Source organism: Ischnura elegans, chromosome 4 (assembly GCF_921293095.1).
Source record: "Ischnura elegans chromosome 4, ioIscEleg1.1, whole genome shotgun sequence".
Classification (NCBI taxonomy): Eukaryota; Metazoa; Arthropoda; class Insecta; order Odonata; family Coenagrionidae; genus Ischnura; species Ischnura elegans.
Window position 1 is genome coordinate 29789635 of NC_060249.1, and position 24530 is coordinate 29814164.

Genomic DNA, 24530 nt, shown 5'->3' on the forward strand with positions numbered 1-24530 from the left:
GAAATCGGGAGGCAATTGCAATAACTTTTAGAGTAGCACTATTTGCCATCGAAGAATATAAAATCCCCTTCCACTATTTCTTTTACCACCAAACATGCTTCCTCCATCTAATTTACCAACCACAGTCCTTTATCCTAAGCTGTTGCTCGCTGTCCAGGAAGGCAATTGGCAAAACCTGTTCCTCGCATTCTTCCTCTTTCGTGTAAGCCAATCGATCAGGAAGGAAGAATCCCTCAAATCCGATTCGTAGAACCACGAACATGGAAAATTTCAATTCTCCGCACCCCTTCACGGCTCCGTGTTTCAGAGGATAATGTAACTACTAAGCGATTAAGGAAGGAAAGGAGTACAAGGTGTCTGTGACGATACGAAACGGGATGATGTGTCGGGTTGTGCATTGCTTTCGAGCCTCTAAGTGTTTCCTTTAAATCACTCCGTCCGTCACTTTAAACCATGATCTCTGTATCCAATTCCATTATATTTATTCAGACACCGGAATTCTCGCAAATTTTCCTTCCCTTGCCGAAGAGGCGCCAATTACCATACCAGTCGGTCGTTCAATGCAAATGCGATTAACGTCAATGAAGTAGTTAGCACAACCGCTGAGTACCATATTCATTGTATGTTCAATTGGAGCAAGTTTCAGCTCATTCCTAAATGGTTGTTTTAGGTAATCACACTTATCACATCCTTTAGATGTGTTTCTGTCAACATATCACGGGAATCCTGAGAAGTTAAACATTAAAAACAACAAGATATTACAGATTTGTTGAAACTAAAAATAAATCTTAGGAGTTAAGTTGAAAAAACAACAGCTACATACTATTTTCTCCATCTGTCTAGGAACAATCCTGACATTAACCTGAGATATACGCTATGTATCACGTGTCCTCCAAATAAGTGAATTGCACGCTGCTTTCATTCAATGCTAGAGAAAATTATGCCGCGGCGAAATTTTACACCTTTTGAAAAACATAGAGGGGTCGCAAAATTGATTTTGCGTTGTTCCATTTATCCCAGAAGTCGACGCTCCAACCTCAAAAGAGTAAGAGAAGTATACTATTCAAAATGAAAGATGATGACATTCATCGAAACCTGGGTCGCGCATATTAAAAAAAGAAGTGGTATAAGTAATAGTGTAATTTCCAAGAAAACTTATTATGGAATACCACATAGTTAGTAATAAATTAGTGAAATTGTACCAAAAATACACAGAGGAAAAATCATTCGCCTTGACCGGGATTCGAACCCGGATCTCTTGATTTCCGAGGCGTCATTCTCCACTGTGGATAAAGCACTCGGCAGGATATCGAGAGATCCGGGTTCGAATCCCGGTCAAGGCGAACGATTTTTTCTATGTGGATTTTTCGCACAATTTGTGCATTGCGGGTGACTCCGTAAAAGTTATCACCGCGGCTAGTCCCGGGGTACTTAAAAATGAGTGAATTTAATTATTGTCATAGTTAAATTATTAAGTAGTTATCATCAGTTATCAAGTTATCATAGTAGGAGATAAAGGAATCTTCATCATTATAGATCTAAATATTCTACCATTATTACTCCGGCCCCCGTTCAGTAACGGGGGTGGAGTCATCGACTGAAGGAGAATAAGGATTGACGAGAAGAAGAAGAGTGAGTGAGGGCTTTCCTTTGCGTCCCGTCAGATCGCATCGTAACAAACTAAAAGAGCAGCCGCCAAGTGGGATGGGACATAAAAACGAACGCCCCAAAGTGCCACGGGATGTGCTTTTTTACATCGCTCTCTCCCCCGCAAGATAAAATATCTCTCCACCAGCATCCTCCCTTCACACCTCAACACAAACACCCTCAGACTCACTTCCACCCTCGAATCCAATAAAGACGACCCCGAAAATAAGTGTCGGCAGGGAGGAGAGAATCGCGGTGCGGAAATCCGAGAGGAGAGGCTGCTGGAGGGAGGACTTACAAGGTGGGCGTGCCTCCTACACTCCACTCGCCGTAGAGAATGTAAGTGCACCACACGTAGGCTCTTCGTCGAGTTATTTTCACAAAATGCGGTGAGAAAAACATTTCAGTGGTCCAATGAGAACGTTTTTTATAAGACACGGTCTCAGGCGTTACTTTGTGGAACTGATAGCACAAGTTGCTGAAACCCGGGTCGTGCTATTTAAAATAAAGTGTGGAATATAAGCAAGTAATTTATTTATTTTATTAAGAACGTTTTTTGTTGTATCCTGGTATTTGATTGTTTTTTTATGATATGACTTTAAGGATATTAAAATGATTTTATTATATTGAATTTGGTTAAGAATTGGACGGCAGTCTTAGGGCCGGTTTTATTATGTATAGTCAGTGTTAACCGGAACATGATAAAGCCATGACTTAAGCTCGAGAGGATAAGTAAGTTACTGTATATACTTAAAAATAGTTCGTAATAACGTCTCGTTAAACTTATGATCTCAAACTCAAGGATTAGTTTACTCTAGTTTTAATAATATGCAAAAATTTAACCAAACATTAAAAAAACGGCCTTGAGAAGAATTCCGCTCTTTACTAAATTTTAAATTCAATTATTTAATTAACTTTTTCCCGGTGAAAGATGGAAGTAAATTCGATCGATATAGAATGAGGAGATCACCCGGATGAAATCTCAAGATGAGCTCACTGCCAATTATTTCTATAGTTTCTTTGCCCCACTCTGACACAATAACTTATGTGCCAAACGCGATGCAATTTATTATATATAAGGATAGCTAATGAAATATATTATGGTGGTTATGGTGTAATCATAAATATCATGATCCTTAAACGCAAAAAAGTGTAGCATTCATTGAAACCCATTAAAAAATTTGTGATGCTATTGATTCTCGCAAGAGAACGAGAGGGGATAATAGTAGCGCAGGACCTAGTAAGATTATTAGGTTGGAACGATATGTAACGGGAGTAACTTTTTATGCCATTTCCTGTCAAATTTTTAAGAATTTCTTTGTTTCGTTGCCGTAACCTCGAACAATAGTCAAATGATCAGAAAACGTAAAAACTTGAGAGAAAAGTTGAGTGAATTGATTGACTCCAATAGCAAAATAAATGTATCGACAAAGCAATGTTTAAGTCGTTTCATTTCTTCGCACGACTATGTGGAAATTTCAGCGATCACATTTAGAGCGTTTACTATTCTCTCTCGTGAACTTTGGAAATTAAACATTATACCTCAATCGAGAAACCACTTAGCCCTTCTCCCCAGTCAGGGGCGCCGAAGAGGCAGACTTGAATACACTAACCGCATGACCCCGGCGGGAAACTCGAAGAACAAAGGACTGACGAAGGGCGTCGGGAGGGCGCGTGCTGATGGCTGTTCTCAGCGGGGAAGAGGAGGGCGGGCGCCCAGAATCGTGGGGGCGAGCTTTGTACATATAATATGCCCTCCGTGGGCGGCAGGTGACATAATCGGAGCAGGTGTGGGGGGGTTATGGGTTGGTGGGGGTGAGGGACACCCTTGCTGCGTTGCCACATATTCCCCCGAGAAGATGGCGCCCCCGTTGAACCCTTTATACGTGTTTGACCCTCTCGAGAAAAGGGGTAAGGTAATTAATGAGTAGATACCGCGATCTGATGAAATATTACAACGTTCTCCACTTAAGCAGGAGTCACAAAATGAAAACGACTTTATCAATATCATTAGAGCTGCTTTCGTGAGTAGGTAATGTAATCGCCTGAGTTATTTTACACCGTGACAATTCCGCACCATTTACATTATATAACATTAAATTTTACTAGCGAATATTATAACATTATCATTATTAAGGACCTATCGCAGAAGGAAGACCCACATGAAAACTTGAATGCAAACATAGCCTCTAAATGCTTACCATACGCATTTCTTTTATAAGTTATAACACATAGCCTGTATGTTTATGCAGTGCATGTACATTAAAAATTATTCATGTGAAATATCCAAGGTTTTTTGATTCAGCATGAAGCAATTCCATGAAGTCTCGCCTCAAACTATCCATTTTACAATGCATTCATTAGACATTCTTCTTCCCTCTCTTTGCGCTAATATAATATTATCTAACGCGTAGCGGAATTGAATATCCTAGCAGTCTTCTGATCACTATTCATTAATGCCATTTGTTCAACTGCTTATTCGTACTTCATTTATTTCAATCTAAATCAGCATTAACATTAAATAAAAACATCGGAGACCAAGGAAAACAACATCACGCTACATAAAACAACATGTTAGACCTTGAGAGAAAATCCTATTGGAGAATTATCCGTCAGAATACAAAAACTTCTCTGGTACTAAATGCACTACTATAAAAGTAATATGACTGAATGAAAAATTATGAACGATGATAATAATTATGATGGACTGTGTAATCGCTCCGTAGGGAAATTTTAGCGATACTATTCGACGATCACTAAACATTTTAAGTGCAACTCAGAATATCTACAGATACTTCGTCGTTTATTTGGTTCTATCCTCTTCCTTTATACTTCTTCTATAATTTCTTGGTGCATATTACTTGCATCGAGAAAAATATCCCTGACAACCAGCAGTCGAACCACAGACCTTTAGCTTTCTTGGCCACTCCACAGCCTATACTTCCCTGGTTCCTTGATTCCTATGACAATCCAAATTTGATTTGGATTGCCATAGGAACATCGGGAGCAGGGAGGAAAAGGTATTTCCACCGCCGCGCCGCCCCGCTTCGCCATGGACTATCGCCAATCTACCACGAGAGCGGTCGCGCGTGGTCGCGGGCTGGTAGGGGTAAATACATCCAATTGACGAAACTGGATAACGTGTGATTGCCAAAGTTTTTAAATCTAGGAGAGGAGCGTGTAGTCCTAATTGCGCAAGTTAAAATAAAATTATTAAAATGGCGTTTTTAAAGGTGTCGAAGTGGTAATGAAGGGTTGATTATCTTGGATGGACTTCCGGTTAATGGGAATTGTTTTCCTCATTCATTAATGTGGATTTAATCGCCATCAACGAGGCTGGTTCGAAATTACCCAGCGGAATCTTTGTCTAGGCACAGCGCTTTAGTAAAGAAAGACCTGGTACTTTCCCGACGAATAGACTGAATTTACGTATAAAATCGTTTCAGGCTTAATTATGTGGAATATTGCTATATCCATGATTAAAACACAAATGGTAAATTCCACACTATTTAATTTAGCACTTAACGACCGACCATGGTTTCGACACTTCGTGTCAAAACCTTCCACATGCAATCACTTCCACATGCAAACCACTTTGTGTCGAAACCATGGTCGGTCGTTAAAAGTTAAATTAAATAGTGTGGAAATTACCATTTGTGTTTTAATCATGGACTGAATTGAGTCTTTCTCTGGGTTCCAACTAATAATTTTCCGATGACGAGGAACGTGTAGGGCATCGAAACGTTGGAGAAAATAGAAAATCACCCGGATGCATACCCGAGAAAAAGTAATTAGTAAAAAATTTATTAAATATTTAATTTTTTTGCAAAAACAGAATGTTCAACCACGGATGAACATCAGGAGCAGGGAGGAAAAGGTGTTTCCACCGCCGCCCCCTTTTGCGAGTGGCGATCGCCAATCTACCACGAGAGCGGTCGCGCGTGGGCTGGGAGGGGTAAATCCATCCGTGCCGTTGCGTGCAAATGCCAATTGCGCACGAGGGAGGGGGGGTAGGCTTGCCAAGGCTCGCCTGTTATGTGGGCCAGCATCTCTGTCGAGCGTCCGAGCGGATAGGGAGGGAGGGGGGAGGACCTTGGCGAGGCTCTGAGTCGCCGGTGCATTTGCTAAAGGCAGTGGGTAGGGAGGGGGAAAGTTCATCAGTTGCACTCCGACGGCGTGGAACAATGCCCGAGCTATTGGACGTCACCCGTCGCCGACGGCGGGACCTCTCCCCTACACATCACCCCTGCCTTGTTCGATGGGCGACGATTTTTTAAAATTTTGATGGCCTAAACCCATCGATTGGCTATTGTGGAGAGGTATGAACTCAATTTATAACTAAGTACTCTCACGTTCTCGTTCTTTGAATATGTATACCTTTACCAGAGTAGTCAACGATATTAATATAGTCATGTCTTGTCCGAAGGATGATAGCAATAGTGGATGGAAACAAGGGGATGGTCCGAATACATTTTACACTCAATGTAGCTCGAGAATTTCGCGACGGGTCGGAAAACAGGAAAATATTTCCCTTTTTTTAAATCTCCAGTAAATGGTATTTGGAGGAGGCGACCGATAATTAAGTTCATTTGCGCCATGAGGGAAGGGTATGGAGGGAAGGGTGGAGAGGAACCTGGCGTAGGCATAAGCCTTGTCTTAACGAAATGCACCAAGGTGACACGGCTTAACGTACCATCCAAAGGACAGAATGCTGCGCCTGAAATGCCCTCCACACAGCAATCCAGCAGGGATCGGGAAATCTCTGAAAAATAAATTGCCCTCTCCACTTCAATTTAAAATTCGGGTCAACGGAAAAGATGGCAACACTCTAACCAATAAACCAACACCCCCGTTGTCTCGGCCGCCGCCGGGATTCAAACTCGACCCTACGGGGTGGGAAGCCAGCACTTAAGCCAGCCCCACCAACCCGATCTCCCGACTATTGTGACGTAGATATGGCCGACGACAATAAAAAATCGATGACAGCGGTGTCCGTAATCATTTATGGATTTAATTGACGGTAATAGCATGATATTATGATGATATTATAATGGAGTTTATCATTTTTTAATTATTATTATTAATTTTAATTATTTAACGATTTGCACCAACACTCGGTTGCACATAATTTCTGCGAGGAAGGAAGTTCCACCCGGTGGTGGACCGCTTCCGCCTAACTGCCCCTGCCTCTGGGCGTCAACACATCTTCGGCCGCCTCCTGCTCTGCCGTCGCGTCTACAGCCCACATTCCTTCTCGGACCCAACCCATGACGTGCCGAGCGAAGTGCCAACGCAAGGAAATTAGGTGATGAAAATAAAAAAGGAAAGTCGTAACTCGATGGAAAGGTGCATTGGAATGTGGGGCCGTAAAAATAAAACCCATCGACTCCTCCTGAATTAGCTATTGGATGCGTACGAAGAGTGCTCGCGAGATAATTGTAGCTAGAGTTTTAGAATTCGTAGAGCGAGCGCTGCTGGCGTACAGCGTCTATAAACCTCGACCAACATGCTGTGCATTAATATAAATGGGTATTTTGAAATCAAAATAATTTTCATTCATTTATCCTCTTCAATCATAGACTTCTATGCAGAAAGTTATCCCAACTCACTTCCGTAGCCACTGATATTACTTAAACTTCTTCCCCTCGTATGAAACGTACCTTCGACGTAATGAAATTTAAACTTACGCATGCCAATGATTTTTTAAATTTTATTCTGCTTATCTCATTATCGTAATAAGTGGTGTTACAAAATATTCACTCTGACAATACACTAAGAAGGATCATATCCTCGTCGGAATGAAAATTTTTAAGCACGACCGATTCCGATTGTGTCGTCAACCAATCGGAATCAATCGTACGGAATTAAAACCGATCGGAATAATTCCGATCAGCATCAGGCACAACGCCCCCGGCACAAACTAATCGATACCACTAGAGGGCAACAAAAACATACAACCAACACATAAAAGTGAGGAAACTAATAACAACATTGGGACTCGAACCCGGGACGCACACGCTAGGAGTCCCTGGACCAGCGCCCTAGACCCCTCCGTCACCGCCGCAGTTGAGAGGGAGAGATTACTCAAGGGAAGTCATGTTGCGCGAAATATTTACATGCGAATATCTCTCGAACCCGGGCCTATGTGGAAAAAAGCCGTGAAACTTTTTCTACCCCACCTATATAGTTTCAGAAAATAGCATTCGCATCCAGATCCCGAACATCACTCTCGCGATGTCTCCTGGTAAGATTTATTTTACTTAAGTTTTCATGGAGTCCCACAAGGGTAACACACCAACGACTCCAAAGTTGGACTACTACGGGGGAAAATTCAACGATTAAAGAAAAGATGAAGTGCTGAAGGGGAGAGGGAGAAGAAAGAGGAGGGGAGAGAAAGAGGTTTGAAGAGGAAGGAAGTATTTAGCAGGGGAGTGGCGTCTCCTCTCTTTCCTTCTACGTGTCGGAAGGAGTGTTGCACAGGAGGGGGAGTGGAGGGGATGAGAGAGAGAAAGGGGAGTACAATCAACCCCTCTCACAACGGCCTCGGTTTCACCGGATCTTCGGTTATAACGGATAACGAATAATTACCCTAAATTAAATATTCCTATGGGCAATTAAAGAGGATCCCTTGAAGGAGAATTTCTACGGTTAGGATACAGACATTAAGCAGAAGAAGGGACAACATAGTTGGCTACATTTTGAGGCACGATGGTCTGATGAAGACAATCGTTGAAGGACAGGTGGAGGGGAAAAAGGGCAAGGGACGGCCCCGAATGAGTTATATAGGACAGGTTATAAAGGACGTAAAAGAGAATAAATATGTAGCTATGAAGAGATTAGCGGATAGGAGAGAGAAATGGAGAGCTGCGTCAAACCAATCTTAGGATTGTTGACTAGTGATGATGATGAGGATACAGATGCGCATCAAAGAAAATTTTAAAACGTAAACAGTGTTAAATTTCGGCACGATTCGCGAAACAAATTTTTCGCCCTATATTTTTTATTTATTTATTTCCAACTTACCGTAAACAGCACATCACTGCCTTCACACCAGGTTTCCAACATTAATAAAGTACAACAAAAACATCATTTTATCATCAATAATACGATTAGGCAGGCGAGAACATTACACCACCGCCACCGAGGCCCGCAATATAAATCAATACGCTTTTTATCACTTTTTGTATAAAAACTGAAAATCATTATATTTACATTAAGTATCGTTAAATATCATTTAAAAACAACGTCTGATAAAATTCTATTCTGAAAAACATTGTTTACAAAGTTTTTCAGTTATAGTAGATTTTCTCACGACGTCCCCATCAAACCGTTATATCCCAGAGAGATTTAGGGCTTACCCGGCGAATTGACTGACAATGAGTGAAGAATTCTCGGAATCGTCACCGGGTCAGGAACTATTTTAGTGTCGGCAGTAATGCAATTTCTGACCCGGTGGCGATGCCGAGAACACTTTACGTTGTTATATCCCAGGTTGAGCGAAATGGAGGAAAAGATAGCTTATTGTAGATTCAGCTCATTCACTTTATGCAGCTCATCTCACTCCCCCTATTCTCGCCGAAGGGATCGGTAGCAAGGGGTTGCTACTCCTCTCCACTATCACAAATAAAAGCGGGCGCAGTAGAAGAGCGAGGCGGGGTGGTAGGTATTAAGCATTCGCCTCCCCACATTCTTTTTTTTTCTTCCTCGCATTTTTAATTTGTGGGAAACCGCAGAACCTCGGTCCATTCCCTCCACTCCGTAATCCCCTATTCTCTCCTATTAGGTCGGGTAGAACCAAGGATGCAGTTTCGAGGGCGTTGAACCCCTTGTGAAGTGGGAGTTAATACCAGGGTGATGGGGGTTGAGCGGGGAAGGGTTGGAGCAGTAAGACGTGCCTTTGGCGGGATTTGAGGACGGAGTCTTCGTCGGAGCGCGAGGCAAGTCCGAGGGTGGACATGGTGGGAAGGTGCATTGTGGGAGGAGAAAAAAAGGCGCAGCCTTAAGCCCTGGTTGCACAATACATTAATCACTGCATGTATGATAATGTAGGAACGCATTTCTGTGATAATGGGTGCCAAAATAAACCGTGTAGCCGCTAAAATTGTAGTAATCCATGAAAATGAAATAGAATAGAAAGGTATGCTCCAATTTGGATCGTGATTTCTTACAAGTTCCACTCTGTTGCACAAATGCATGCACGAACATACATGAACTTGGTGCAAATTAATGTATGGTGAAAAAAAATCACCTAAGATGATTAGGGTTTGATTGCAGATGCGGGAAATCAGAACAGAATGCAAGAGAGTGTCCAGGAACGAAAAGTAAGCATGAATAAAAAAGAAATTTACGAGAAAAAATTGTAATTTTAACAATGACTTCACCATGCATAATTCGCCTACGCTATGCGCAATGGAGTCGTGTAATTTGACGCGAAATCACAAAAAAAAATCATGAATTCCGTAGATCATGGGATGGAAACCGCTGTAGACTGCAACCGAAAAATCTCACATTGATTTGTAAAACCTCGCCAGCTATTTTGTTCTCTTACTTTCATTCTCTTACTTACTCTCATTACTTTAAAGAGCAACAGAGTCATATAAACTGTGATAGGACATTTATGACGGGAAATCTTATTTAAAAATGGTAAAAGCGTTTGATTTAGGAATTGAGGCCTTAAATAAATTAAAGTGAAATAAAAATCTAACGTATATATTTATTTGCTAGGCAGCTTCATCGCATCAAAAGTAATGTCTGTAATAAATACGACGAAGTTTTCATAAAAGTAGCTCCCACTGTTCTCGAATTACCGTTTACAAACACGAGAAGTAAAAAATTTAGTCCATTCCAGCTTACGAAAGGGAAAAATGCAAAAGAGGTTCACGCGGCCTTTTGCCCTCAGGGGTGAAGTTAACTCCTTGGAAGAGGTAAAATTAATCCAACACCGGAAATGATGGCGGTGGAAAAGTGATTTAAAACACGCCCTCGCGTAAAAAGGCGCCCTGTAACACGCTCCGGGGGAAGGTTATAAAAATTAAAAGAACGCGAAGGAGACAGGCACATAAAAAAATGAAAGTACGTTAAAAAAAAACATCGCCGCCCGGATTCGTCATCACCTTAATGAAGTTACCCTCTTGGGGTGGGGTGGGAAGCGCTCATAGCAGCATAACGGCGACCCGAATGGTAGGGGAGAAGGCAAGAAGAGGTGGTTATCGCATGGAGAGGGAGATCTCCCGGCAGTAGATCCGTGGCCTAAGCAAACGAATCTACTTTCCGCTCGGAGCAGATGGGATAATCTCCTTTTCTCTGGCAAGGGGTCGGCTAAATGAAAGGCGGAACCAACGCATTAGGCATCCATCTCCTCGTATCTTCCACGCCTCCGCTCTCTACCGGAGGACCATTCTAACCTCAACTATCTTAGGCGATGGATAAAGTTATCTCTGGTTTCCTGCCGGGTGAGGAGAATCCATCATATCCGACGTTTCGATGTCCTGGACTTCAAGGTCTCCAATAGTTAATTCTTGCAATTTTCGTTCCCGCACGGATGTTCATGCAAATGTATGCGTGCCTCATTAATTTCCAAAGTCCAATCTCCATTTCACGCAGATCTACGTGCCATTCAAAAAGTACCCTTTCGATCAGAATTAATAGTGAAAATACTTTGCAATGACCACTTAGACTTTTATTTGAGTACGCTGTAATTGAGTTTCATCGCTACTGCGTTATCATCAGGTACATTGAGTACCTACGTAACGGTGAGTTTACCTGATGATAACGCAGTAGCGTTGAAAAGCGTTGTACGTAAATCTGCGTACTCACTGGTACTTAGATAGTCAGTGTGACTGATGATGACGCAGTATCGTTGCACTCAGTTAAAAGTCTAAGTTGACATTGCAAAATATTTGTTTTATTAATCCTCGTAACATGCTCCAAAACATCTCGTCTGACACCGTTCAATCGACTTATAGAGCAGCTTCGACGCTTCGAACGTGACGTTCTCGGTCACAGGTAATGGGGAGGATGAAGAACGTGATGATCCGCAAAACGTCAGATACTATAGTTCCTCTCTCTCTCTCTCGACATGAAACCCAAAAGGATTTTATCCAGTTAGTGCACCGGGAAAAAGCCAGATCTTTCTCATAGGCGTGCTCTTACGGAACTGGCTGACGGCAAAGGTCAAATTATTTTGGCTGACAGTAAACCTATTGCGGTTGACCACTTTATTGTCGACGATAAATGGAAAATTCAATGCCTAGCGGTTTCTAGTCGAAAGATAACCATAGTTCCGAACGGCATTAAAAGCAAAAGTCAATCTTCATAGTTTAGTTATCCAATAAAAGAGGCAATATCACAAGACAAACCCTAACAAAATCGTAACAAATGATAACAAAAATCACAACAAGGCCATAGAGAAGAAAATATTATAGTCTCGCAAGACGGCACAGGAAGACGATGGAATATTGAAAACTATCGACGATGGAAGACTATCAATGGTCTTCAACTACTGATTTCTTATTAACAGTGAAAGAGTTTTGAACATTTCACGATCGAAAACGGGTATCGAAATAAAGTATCGACGCGAGTGGTAACTATTGAAGGTTATTGATGAATTAAGCCATCGAAATTTAATCTCAATCAATAAATAAGCATCTACATCAGCATTCATTTGTTTTCTCCTTCATTCACTTGCTCTTTTTCGGATTCTATTCGCGGGATTTTCTTTCTCATCGGACAGTTCCTCCCGAAATGCCCTGAAGGCTCTCCATTACCCATTTTCAGCGGCCTCTCTCTCAAATTGAAGTCGATCTGATTAATTTCGGAGCGCAGAGCATGTTTCTTGTTTTTTTTCTGAGGCAAACGCAGATCCCAGTAGTGAACACGGCCGGGTATTTTCGGAGTGGCCTTTTTCGGAGAATTCGGATGAATGGCGTTTGGGAATGGTTCCGCTCCATTTTGATAGAAACAAAACACACTACCTCTGCGCAAGTGAGGAAATACGAGTCTAACCGACGCCGAACTGGTTAGGTGGCGCTCCAAAACACATTGGAACCGGCAGGATCGATTGGATACGCTCATATTACTCTCAATCCATTTACCGTAAGATATTAAGTTCTCTGCCCTGGATGGCCAAATTGTAAAGGAAGAGACCCAAAGATTCGAACATGTTTCATTTAATTACTAAAAGAGTGGGTAATATTTAGATTACTGTCGTCATGGGGTTTACCTTCGACGGCTTGAGAAAGAAGTTCCATAAATCATTCACCCAACATTTCCTACAGAGAAACGCAAAATTAAAAAAAATGCTACAAATAAATTAAATTACAAAGTATCGTTTTATTATTGAAATATATTTTCCTATTACACATTTAGGGTGTGCAGGTTAACCACTAAAATCTTGCATGGTTCAAAAGTAAAGAAAAAAACAATACAATCCTAAGATTATAGAGCGATGGAGTGGAAATCGTCCATATTGAAACAACAAGGAGCAATTAGCCACAAAAATAAATGTTGATTCAAACCGAGTTTCAAAATTATAACTTCATCGCCAGTGTCACTATAGAAATAATTGCGCTGTACAGCAGGATGACCCTTACGATGATGTTGAAAAATTGGACCCCGGGTCGAATCAAAATAAATTTTAGGAAAACTGCGCTTCATTATTCCAAAAAAATTCAGAAGGGAATTCCTCAGCTCAAATTATTATAGCATCTTACTACCGAAAATACATCGGCAGAGGCCTTCCCCAATAAGCAAAACCTTTCACAATAGGTGTTGGGCCTTGCGATGATGTTGTAATATTGGAACGCGGGTAAAATCAAAAGAAATTTAAGGAAAACTACACTTCATTATGCCTATAAAAATGCAGAGAGGAATACCTCAACTTAAATTGTTTAAACATCTTCTTATTGAAAAGACATCGGCACAGGCCTTTCCCAACATGCAAACCCGGCTTCAGCTGATCCAGCGCCAGGTACCTATTCGGCGACCGTCATTCCAATCCATGGGAGTCCAGTGCCCAAAGGCAGCACGGCACGCTCCAATGTTTACTTCACCCGTCGACGCCTCCTCGCTGTCGGGGTGACGCCGCGCCGTATCCCTCGTTTTTTTCGTAACCATGGGAACTGCGAGTGGTGAGGGAGGGGAGGCGTCGGCTCCGAAAGGCGGCGGCCAACAGTGGCCTAATTTCGTCGGGGGTTAGGGGCGGGTGGGGGGGTCAACTGTTTTGGCCGCGCGAGGCCAACTGCCCCCGGGAGGCAGCAGTGGCGGAGGTTGTGGGGCCCGGGGGACGGCTAGCTTGTGATGGGAAGGGGTGGTCGCTCCATTCCGACCTTTCACTCACTTTATCTTGCGCGCGTTCCCATTCGTCTGTTTTTTTTATTCGCGGAGCTATTTTCAAAGGTCTCTCTCTCTCTCGCTGAACTGTCCACTGCAGTCCATACACACTTCAGCATGCATCCCCGCTCAAGGCTCTTTTACAATAATTCCAAATCTACACTAGAATCACAAGCTAATTCATTTAAGCCAGTACCCTACATGTTGACTACTTTTAAATGATTTGGCGCACTAGGCTTATCTTACCCTACTCTAGTTCATTCACTCGCAAATAACTTATTTCAGCTATGTAATGGAGGAACCGATTGTTAAAAATTGCTTGACGAAGGAGAATACATTTAAGAAAAACTAATGAACTGCGTTCGGAAAATGCAGGATGAATACCTTGCAATGTAATTTCTTACTCATTACCTGGTACCCAGCAATTCCACTGGGTGAAGTTCAAATCCAAGGTTGGTACTCGCTTCTTCATCACAATAAAATGTAAGAAAGAGCTTTTCTGTCAACTTCCCCAATTTTACCGTCATCCACCTACAAATACCATTGCACTATAGACGAGTATTAACCTTGCTCAGACAATGCCGTATGGTCCTGCCCAATTAACATTACAAATATAATCGTATATCCTCAGGGTACAGAAAACAAAATGAAATTGAAAAGGGCAAGTGTGTAGCCTGCGATTAGTTATGCAAGAGATCCTATATTCTGTGGTGTCGTTGGAGATGGTTTCGTTGACCAATATGAGGGAGATTACCAAGCATGAAGTATGCCTAGGGAATCAGACCGACTTAATTGATGGTCAACATTTATTTTTATTAGACAAAAATTGCGAATGGTTCAGAGAAAGTATCAATTTCGCCTAAAAAATGAAGTCAGTCAAACTACAGAGCATTAATAAGTTTTTCATTTCGAGAAATATGACACCGTTGCAAAAAATGACATCTGAAGGAGTTGCTTCAGTACTGCAAGTGGTACCCAAATAAACCCGAATCGGATAAGACATAGAAACTGAATTGCCTTTTTTATGGCTGATTAGGTACGTTCTGGATTTATTGGACCATAACCTTACAAATCATAAATCGTAAACAAGGTAAGCGTGACCCAAAACCCTGATCCCCACCTTGAATTGCATTTTACTATGACACCATTCCACTTACGCTATGGATGCTGAATACAGGAGTGCTCAATGAAGCAAACGAAATGTCCCACTCAAAGTTGAAGCAAGGGTAATCATTTCACGGAACTCTGACGTTGCGAATTTTTATCTTTTGTATTTATGGATTCTTTGTACGGCTGCCTCGTCCTCAAAATATATAGGTCATGAAAAGGGCTATAATTTCAACGCTGTAAAAAAAAATGGCATAAAGACTTTTAGAGCCACCGAGCACCACTTGAACTGGAAAACAACACCATTCCTGGTGAACTTCTCCCATCAGCATTTTCAGACATTCAAACGAAAGAGTATTCCGCAAAACCGTTGAAATTGAATAAATCCGATACGGCCGTTGTATCTGTCATTTTGTCCATTTTATGTTATTTTGTTAGTTGTTTGTTGCATATTTAGAGTTAATAGCACTTGGCTGTATTCCATATGCGATGGCATTAACATACTTAGAAAAACTAATCAATTTTCATAATAAATATTTCCCTATTGAACCTGGAATATTTTGATAATCTCATGCAGTTGATAAGGCGTACTGCAGCGGCGATGATGGCTAGTGGAAGGACATCATTGAGCATCAGAGAGTATTCCGAGTGATATTCGATAGAATTTACTGATAAAACGCTGCAGTTTTACGAGACAAAAATGCAGGATATTTGAGTCTCACTAATCAACCTTACAGCAAATAGATTTACCCCCTCAAGCCAAAGAAAAAAATTATAGCAACACACGCTCTTTGTAAAGGAACAGCGTAGCGTTTGGTTTCAAACTTGACGGCTGTACGGCTAGCCAAGATATGATGACGTAAAAAACTTTTTTAGTGGGCGGAAACCTTCGTGACTTTTTTATTTAATGTACGAGTCCGTGGCTGACTTTAAAATCATAATTTTTCACTTAAAGCCATTTTTCACATAAGAGCATTTTTCTAAATCATACATCACGCACATTCTTGTCGGAATGAAGAGACCTAAACATTTGAATGGGGAATCCCAGCATGCGGTATCACTCACCTTGCTCTGGGTGCTGGGCGTAGAACTCCCTCCGCCTCCTCATCTCCGCTTGGAACAGACCCGGGACGAGTTTGTAGACGATGTCCTGTAGTGTTTTGTCCGGCCTGAGGAAAGAGGGTTGAGAGAAAATGATGAACACATGCAGAAGAGTGTCGATATTGCGGGCGTAAAAGAAATTCACGCAAAGACATCGCGGGGAGATGCATATTGCACCTGGAATTCCTTGGACAACAAATAAACTTCGCTACCTTGACGGTTTTAATCATCTATACCACAATCATGTCTACCAAACAAAATGTACAATGAAAGATATCAGTTGAGCATAGCACTCATCTTACATGCACATATAATTGAGCTTTAACTGCATAAGTTTTTTTCGATCGTTGAAGGCAGGATACGTATTTTTTGTCAAATGTTTGGCCTTACCACCACTTTCATTTCATGAGATAATTTCATCTAATTATTTAGCTTACGAGATACGTTTACGTGAAGCATAAAATCTCTTCAGATCTTCCACCTGTTGAGGCTGTCACGGACATTTCAAGGCTGAAATGGTGGCCGTCTTCACAGAGATGAATACGGAATAATATAAATACCTCATTTGGTATTACACAATGAATGGTATCAACAGGGTATAAAATTCAATTTATAGGGTAGTAAATTACACGGATTATCATCTCATTCCTTTGTTTCCATTACTTTTTCCAGAGGTACGAGAAAAAGAGCTTTACTCTCCAATTAAAATAAGAGGGAAATAAATTGTTGCTGAAAATGTTGTTGAGAGTTTAAGTATATCAAAACGCCAAATCAATCACCAGAGTAAACAAGGATGAAATAGAATCAGCGACGATAGTCTTTGATTGAGCAGCAGATTACTATTTTTTCAAGAAACAAGTCACACGGAGAGAGAGAGAGGGAGCCCTGTTATTTTACGAAATTCGACGCAGCGAAACAAGGGATTTCCTCACACAACGATTTCTCTTTCGAGCCGTTATTTTTTTTAGAGCAAATGGAAGCCAAGGCAGTTCATTTCATCTGGAGCTCTAATTTTCCGCATCACGGGCGAGAACTATAAAGGAAGGAGACGCTCGAAGTGTAGGCAAGTAAAAGGTGGCAGAAAGCTGTAAGTTAATAGGTCGCACTTTATGTTCATTTTTACGCGGGAAAGTATAATACGAGTCGATAGGTCGGGGGGGCCTACGTGGCTTCGTGAGGAACTGAGCATGGCAGGCCCTCTTTTCGCTCGTTCTTTTTTTATTTCATCTTTATCCTTTCGAGCGGAGGAGAAAGGCCGAAGGGAGAGGAGACGTGGAGGAAGAGCAGGAGCGTCAGACGATTTAAAGGAGGAAAGCAGGCTTACGAGTTATCGGATTTAAAGAGAAGCGATGATGGCGAGACTTTCCACGTCGAGAAATCACTCCCGTCACCGGGTTGTGCACGGCATTGAAAAAAAATGGACGCGCTCGTCCGAGCGAGGATATTCTCTTTAATTAGCATCCAAAAGAGTTGATTGATCGAATTTGAATTAATCTGAATATTCAAATTCATAAAATACGTTCGAAAATTTTCAAGGCTAAATATTAATAATTGCTACTAATTGTAGCCCTAAAAGTAATCCAGGCCAAGATAAAAAGAAATTCAATATCTTCCAAAACTTGATTGTACTACATAATCTTTAGTTCTAAAAGTAATCCCGACTCGTCTAATCGGAAATTTAATATCATAAAAAGCTTGATTTTATATTACTACCGAATAGAAATTTTTATACACGGTGCATGATGACGTAAGTAATTTCATTCTTCGTGCATAAAAAGCTAAAAAAAATACGTTACAAATAAAACATTTAAACTGACCCAGACTTAGTATTAATAGCAAAGTACACTCATTACGAATAAACGATATTCATGTCAATATGCATAGATGGATGTTTACAATAATTGTTCCATAGACTGTATTTTATAAATTAGAAATATTCATTAAGAGACGCACAATTTAATGACGAGGAAAATGGAATCTGGGAATACTTACTTTATGTTGAGGAAAGGCTTGGCCTTGTGGATTTGCGCGTCGCATATTGGACAGAGGTTGTTGGTCTCCAGGTACTTAATTATGCAACTCCGACAAACTGTAAATGAAAAAAAACATAAGCCATCATTTACGTGTTATAACACAGTTTTATGTAAAGACTGAAGATATACGATATCAATACCAATACAGAGTCGAAAATAAAACTAGCACCTCAGTTAGGGAAATAACGTATGCCTGTTCATTATTTATTTGTAGAGTGATTTGGAGAAATATGTGCTGTATAATTTAGAGTTTCGAAAATTGACAAATGACGGTAACCAGAGAATAGCTCACAAAGATAAATACCACTATTTTACTTTATATCGTTAGATAGCGCCACACTGCTACTGGGTACGCTAGAATATCTAATAATCAATGATAAAACTAGAAAGCGAGCGGAAGATTAACTAATCTCTTGGGAAGAAGAATGACACCTAGCAATAAATTAACAAGAATTACCTTTTGATGATACTCTGCCACCGCCCGTGAGATAAAACGGAAGATAGATTCCATTAGAATAGACTAATTTCATTCACATGCCGCTCGTTGTACTCAGCTTGACTAAACCGAACGACTACGATGGGCAAAGTTTTAAGTCGTATTTTATAATATGAAGTTACACCTTAAAATTTTTCGGTTCCAAGATTAATAAGAGATGATGCGTTCCACTCTGGAAAAGATAAAAAAATGTCCTTTTCACTTTTAACATTTTATATCTGCGACCCAGTGTTCAGCAAAAATATTGCTCATTCCCGAGTCGTGCAATTGCAATTGAAAAATTGCAAAGAGTGAAATTCGTAAATTTCTTTTGCGGAATTTTAAATTTATTACTTTTCTTTATTGAAACTCGTACCTATACTAGAAAATTTTGACTGGAAAAGATATGTAAGAGGTCACCGATAGAAACTGACAACATAAACAGACATGCGGCGTAGAAATTTTACTCGGCAGCCATGTGTTTGCTTTTCTTCCCGTTATAACAATACAATTCAACAAGAGCCACGGGAAATCAAATTAATGTACTTGACAAGAAAGGTAAATAAGGACATTGGAGTCCAATTTTTGTATTTTTGTATTCCTGCTTCTGGAATAACGTCAATTCATAAATTGACGGGAAGACGGCTAATTTATCCAAATTTAGTAATAAAATGCGAGGATTGAAGCGTGATGGAGTGGAATTTTTCGATATTGAAATAAATTCTCAACTATATAATTTATTACGACCAACATTTCAATGTTACTACACTATGAGCTTGAAGATGATGACTTAACAATGAATTTATCTATGTTGTAATAGATTTTATTATCGAAGAAAATTGTAAATATGTATTTAAATACAGATTTCGTTAGTTACTCCTAAAAACGAATAAAACGTGCGTCTTGGGGCACAAATAATGCTCATCGTGGGACTCAAACCGCGGACGATAAGACAGTAAAAAAAAACTTTGTTGATAAAACCGGGTCGACAATGAAATGCAGCTCACGAGTTTTCTTTTTTTCCCGCGCGTTAAAGCGTGCTCGGGGGTTAAGTAGTTCCGACTGTTTGTGACCGCATTTCAGCCACGCATTCTTTTTTTTTCTCTCCTTTTTATGTCCTGACCCGCCGCGGGTAACAAACCAATTGGGAGGGATTTGACCGGAAAAAAAATCAGGGGGTTCATTTCATTGAGGTGTGGAGAATTGTGGGAAGGGGCGACATTCTTTTTTTTTCTCTATCTTCACTTCTCTTTTTCGCAAAGGACTTACTTTTTAAATCCCTCCCTCCTCTTTTCTCCCTTCATTCTTCTTTCATTCTCTTTTCTCTGTTTTTCCGCCCTTGCTCAGTGACCCCCTCAATCATTCATCCATCTGGTGAGTTTTTTTTTACGTTATCGAAGTGAAAAAGAGCGGAAAATCGGATTTTCGGCGGGAAAAAAATAATGCCTTTTCGCGCCCTTTTCTCGCCCTCTTCCGACAGATTAGGGTGACGCGTCGAGCCAGGGGTGTCGCGCGAGGCCATTCCACAAACTCGTCTCCCTTCGTCGTTCCTCTACACACAATGTAGTGATCGGGCACGTGGGGTTTTATTCATTAAGGGCCAGGAATTTTTCGAGCCACAATATTAATATACGTCACCTGCAGAACTAATAACCCAGGGTTCACACTAACTTTCCGTGTACGATTTCACAGAATTTTCGCTATTTTCCAATTCATTTTTATTTTTTATTCCCCGGATTTTGCTTCAATGGCAAATTTTTTATTTATTTATATAAATTTATATATTCCTACATCACCGAAAACAGCACTATTCAGGTTTTAAGTCGGGTTTTTTAACTTAAAAATCAAACGCATACGAATATCCACGCCCTGGATCTGGCGCTGGATAACTTACGGGGGGGGGGGATTAATTAGCGGGGCTCAAACCTGTGATCAATTGTGTGGCGGGCAAGAACTTCATCCCGCCGCCACCGAGGACGTCAAAGTAGTTGTATGTAGGGAAGTTATGGTAAAATGCAGTTACTTAGGTGTGCCGTGAAATAACGTGATGCAGTGGAAATAAAATCCAATAAGACCGTGCCGACGCGACGCTACGCTACCGCCGATACGGTGCATGGGTATCTGAACGCCAACCACGCCGACTTAACGCAGCAACGCTCCGGCGTTCAACCACATCCTCTTTTCATCATTTTGCCGCGCCTAACAAGACATGTGAGTATCGCACATGAAGGGTAGGGGGTCAAGTCCTTTTCCATGGGCCTCCTCGCACTTCCAGGATTTATTTTGGGGTGCCGGAAGGCTTCACCAAGGATTTGAACCTGGGACCCTTCGATCCAACGCTCTACCAAATGGGCCACAACGCTCTCTAAACGTAGAAGTTCTTTGTAGATTAGTGGGAACCATAATTCACTAATTTGGGCTTCTATTTTGATTGCGTAAGAACTTAACGTCCACGGAAGCGGCGCTAAACGACCCGAAATAGTAGGGCAGTTTTCTCGGTTTCTGCACCCGGTCAGCTACACCATACCTCCTTCCAACGTTACCACAAGCGACTCGCCCATCGTCTTAGGGGATTCAGATATCCAATCATGCATTTGGACTCCTTAATCCCTTAAGAAGATGGGCCAGTTGCTTGTCGAAACGTTGGAAGGAAATATGGAGGACCTGACCCGGTGCAGAACCCCAGAAAACTTCACGGCTATTGTTCAACGGTAATGAACCAAACATTACACGATCGGTATTACTCTCTGATTTTTTCATAGATGGAAAGGTTCTTTAAGGGCTTGATTTTAGGGCCTCATGGGCCGCATTTAGCCCGCAGGCCGTAACCTTGATACCTCCATCCTGGGCAGAAACCTAGAGTAAAACCTAAAACCTACCTCGAAAAATTCGTCAGCTGTAAAGCTGGGCAACCCTCCTTAGTTTCAGACTCCATGCCAGACACTTATCTCTGCGCCAACTTGTCCCCACAAACCCCCACCCCCCTCCTTCCACAGAGCTTTATTTGCTTCCATTCGACAAGCACTCGAGGGAAAAAACATAAACGGATAAGATTGCGCGACCTTATCACGAGCGTGCAAACGGCAACCTAATCTTTGGCCGTGAAAAACACGCTGCGTCTCGACAGAGAAAGTCGAGATGGGGGATTACACGATTAATGGCACGATTAGAAGAAACAAAAGCAAAACAATGTCAGCCATGAATTACTTTTGTAGCTAATTATACGTAGGAATAGAGGCGGCCAAGATATGTAGGCTGCCGTAATTCATAGAATTATTAATAGTGCCTAGATATTTGCTATGTGTCACCGTGGGAAATAAATTATAGGTCAAGTAGGAATCATTCGCAATAGAAGTTAGTACAAATGAAATAATTCGAACAAAAATTCGAGGCACTTTATAAGTCTATATACAGAAGAAAGTGGCATTAAGTTTCGTTTATTTGTTAGAAATATGTTAAACTTGTCTCAAGCATACCGTATGCATAACAACTATTAAAAGCAAGGACATTATTGTATTGTGACCATTTTTGTCCAAACAAAAATATGAGGGATCCCCCATATTAATTAAAATCACTACAAGACGATGAGATAACGTCAACGCCCACATTACGAGACCTAATGGCTTGATGGCAGTTATCGAAAAGAAAAAGTAGAGGAAAGAAATTCTTCAACGTGAAAATATAAGAAAATTTTAGATTTAAGCCAATCTTTTTTCAGGGCAAAGCTTTCAAATCAACCGTTTGAATGCTGACCAATGATTACGATTTGAATCTTATCAAATGGTACAAAAATTGAGCAAAATTTTTTAGCGTAATAAGGCAGATCAATTTTGAGCAGGTAAAAATCATTGAAAAAGAAAATACGATAATATAATAAATGTGTTCAATTTCTTTCGAGAGCAAATCTTTCTGCACCGGTTAGCCTCGCAAACACTTTAGGAGACCGCGGAGGGTCTTCCGTCGTTTCCGATTGCCCTCCATCAACCTCTTCGTTACCGCTTGGCCACTGCGACCACCGAGCCTCCTCCCACCTGAATCTCCCGGAGAATTGAAGGAATCACGCTACCTACACGCCCTGCAGCGGAGGAATTGGTAGCGTGACAGGCGGCAGTTATAACTGACGGATACACTCACACCTCGCCCACTTGGCGGGAATGTCTGTACTTATATTCAGAGAGAGAGAGAGCTGTGAATAGGATGTGATGAGAGCAGAATGTCAGAAAACGTAGCAGCTGAGCAATTCAAGGCGCGTATTCTGGTGATTATTAGAGGTCGTATTGCCCAATTTTCTAAGAAATTAACGACATTCATTATCTATCATTGCTATATTTTCTTCTGATCGCAAGCCTATTTTTGCCGGAGGTAACCCTTCGCGACGAAAGAAACTGTATAATCAACCTGAACGGATTGAATTGTAAGATTTTCTTAAGCTTCATTCACCGCAACTTAACTTGGCAAAACCTTAAAGGCCTTAACTCGGCCTGGCGAAGTGCTCAATTAGTTCACCTACGCGTGAGAATATTATACAAATGAATTACTTATATTCCATTTGCAGAGAAATCGTTGACAAAGAATAAATTACCTCACTTTAAGAAAGCATCCACGAGCACCAACTTACATGAGATATACCCACTCAAAAGAGAGTATCTTATTTTCTTATCTAAGTTTCTTCTTTATTTAAATCTAAGTTTCCCAAAACCTTTTTAGGGTTGTTATCGATAGAAAAAGGCACTATTCAATAATTTAATGCTGCAATGTCGAAAGTATATGATGGATATTTTAATTTACGTAAATTATAATATTCTTTTCGTTTATGACGACATTAGTGAAACTAGACTAAATTAACTGGAAACTAAATACATGAAATGTAGAGTCCACCAATCTTTTTGAGCCATTGCATATTACTGCACCAATCATTTTGAGCTTGAATTCGTGTATCGCACAATCATCCGTCTCTACTTCATAAGCTGATGTAGATGGCAACGGGTGGTCACGTGCCAACCCTAACGACCCTACACAACCCCTTCTACCCCGAACCGAACAGTCAATCAATGCGCTGACCTCTCGACATTTCGCGCCATGGAAGTGACGCGTCGTGTCCCGTGAGCCTCCGCGGCGAGTGAACCGACTCGCGAAGCTTTTTCGTTCCATTGAGTCGAAAGGGGCAGATAACATTGTTTTCTCCGCTCACAGCCGTCCGGCTATGGCTGATTATCTGCTTCGCCCACGGAAAGCCCAAACTTCGTCAAGCGGATTTATTCCAGGGGTTGCAGGACTGGTCGTCACGAGAGCCGTAGGGCAAACGATTGCCTGGCCCAGGCTTTTGTCCTTCTCTTTATCGAGCTCCGAGCCCGTAATGACTCCCTTCTCGAGCACGGGGTGATTTCACTTACAAACACTAGAGTCACGGGGTAAATACTAGGAGCATGAAAGGTGTCCTGGATCCAGGGACGTAACGAACTGAATAGGACGACTGTGAATCAATAGTTATCTTCGTTAAACGCTGTGATCACAGCCGACATTTGTTTCAGGCAATGCGAGCCATCATATTGGGAATTTAAAACCTTTGAAGGCATTGTAGACATGATCAAAGATAGGTAATTAGTTTTTCGGTGAGCTCGTGATCGTCATGACACGTGGGAAAGTGGCTTGCTTAATCATTAAGGAGTTTTTTTTTCTGCATTCATAGAATCTCTACTAAATATTCCTTTATCTCCAGTTTATTCTCGTGATCACGAATAAAATACTGTATAACTGTTTTCAGATGGATTGCAAATAAATATTTCTGCGAGTCAATTGCATTGAGGTACGCAAATCATTGAAGCCTACTTTGGATT

The 24530-nt window shown here is 41.2% G+C and overlaps 1 protein-coding gene across 1 annotated transcript in view; it reads right to left on the minus strand.

Moving 5' to 3' along the window:
• LOC124158110 (polycomb group protein Psc-like) overlaps positions 1 to 24530 on the minus strand; it is a 243835-nt gene that overhangs the window by 176334 nt on the left and 42971 nt on the right. The window contains exons 2-3 of the mRNA XM_046533290.1: positions 18178 to 18274; positions 16150 to 16253 (exon numbers count right to left, since the gene is read on the minus strand). Of these exons, the coding sequence (XP_046389246.1) occupies positions 16150 to 16253; positions 18178 to 18274 (201 nt within the window). The remainder of the gene's footprint in view (positions 1 to 16149; positions 16254 to 18177; positions 18275 to 24530) is intronic.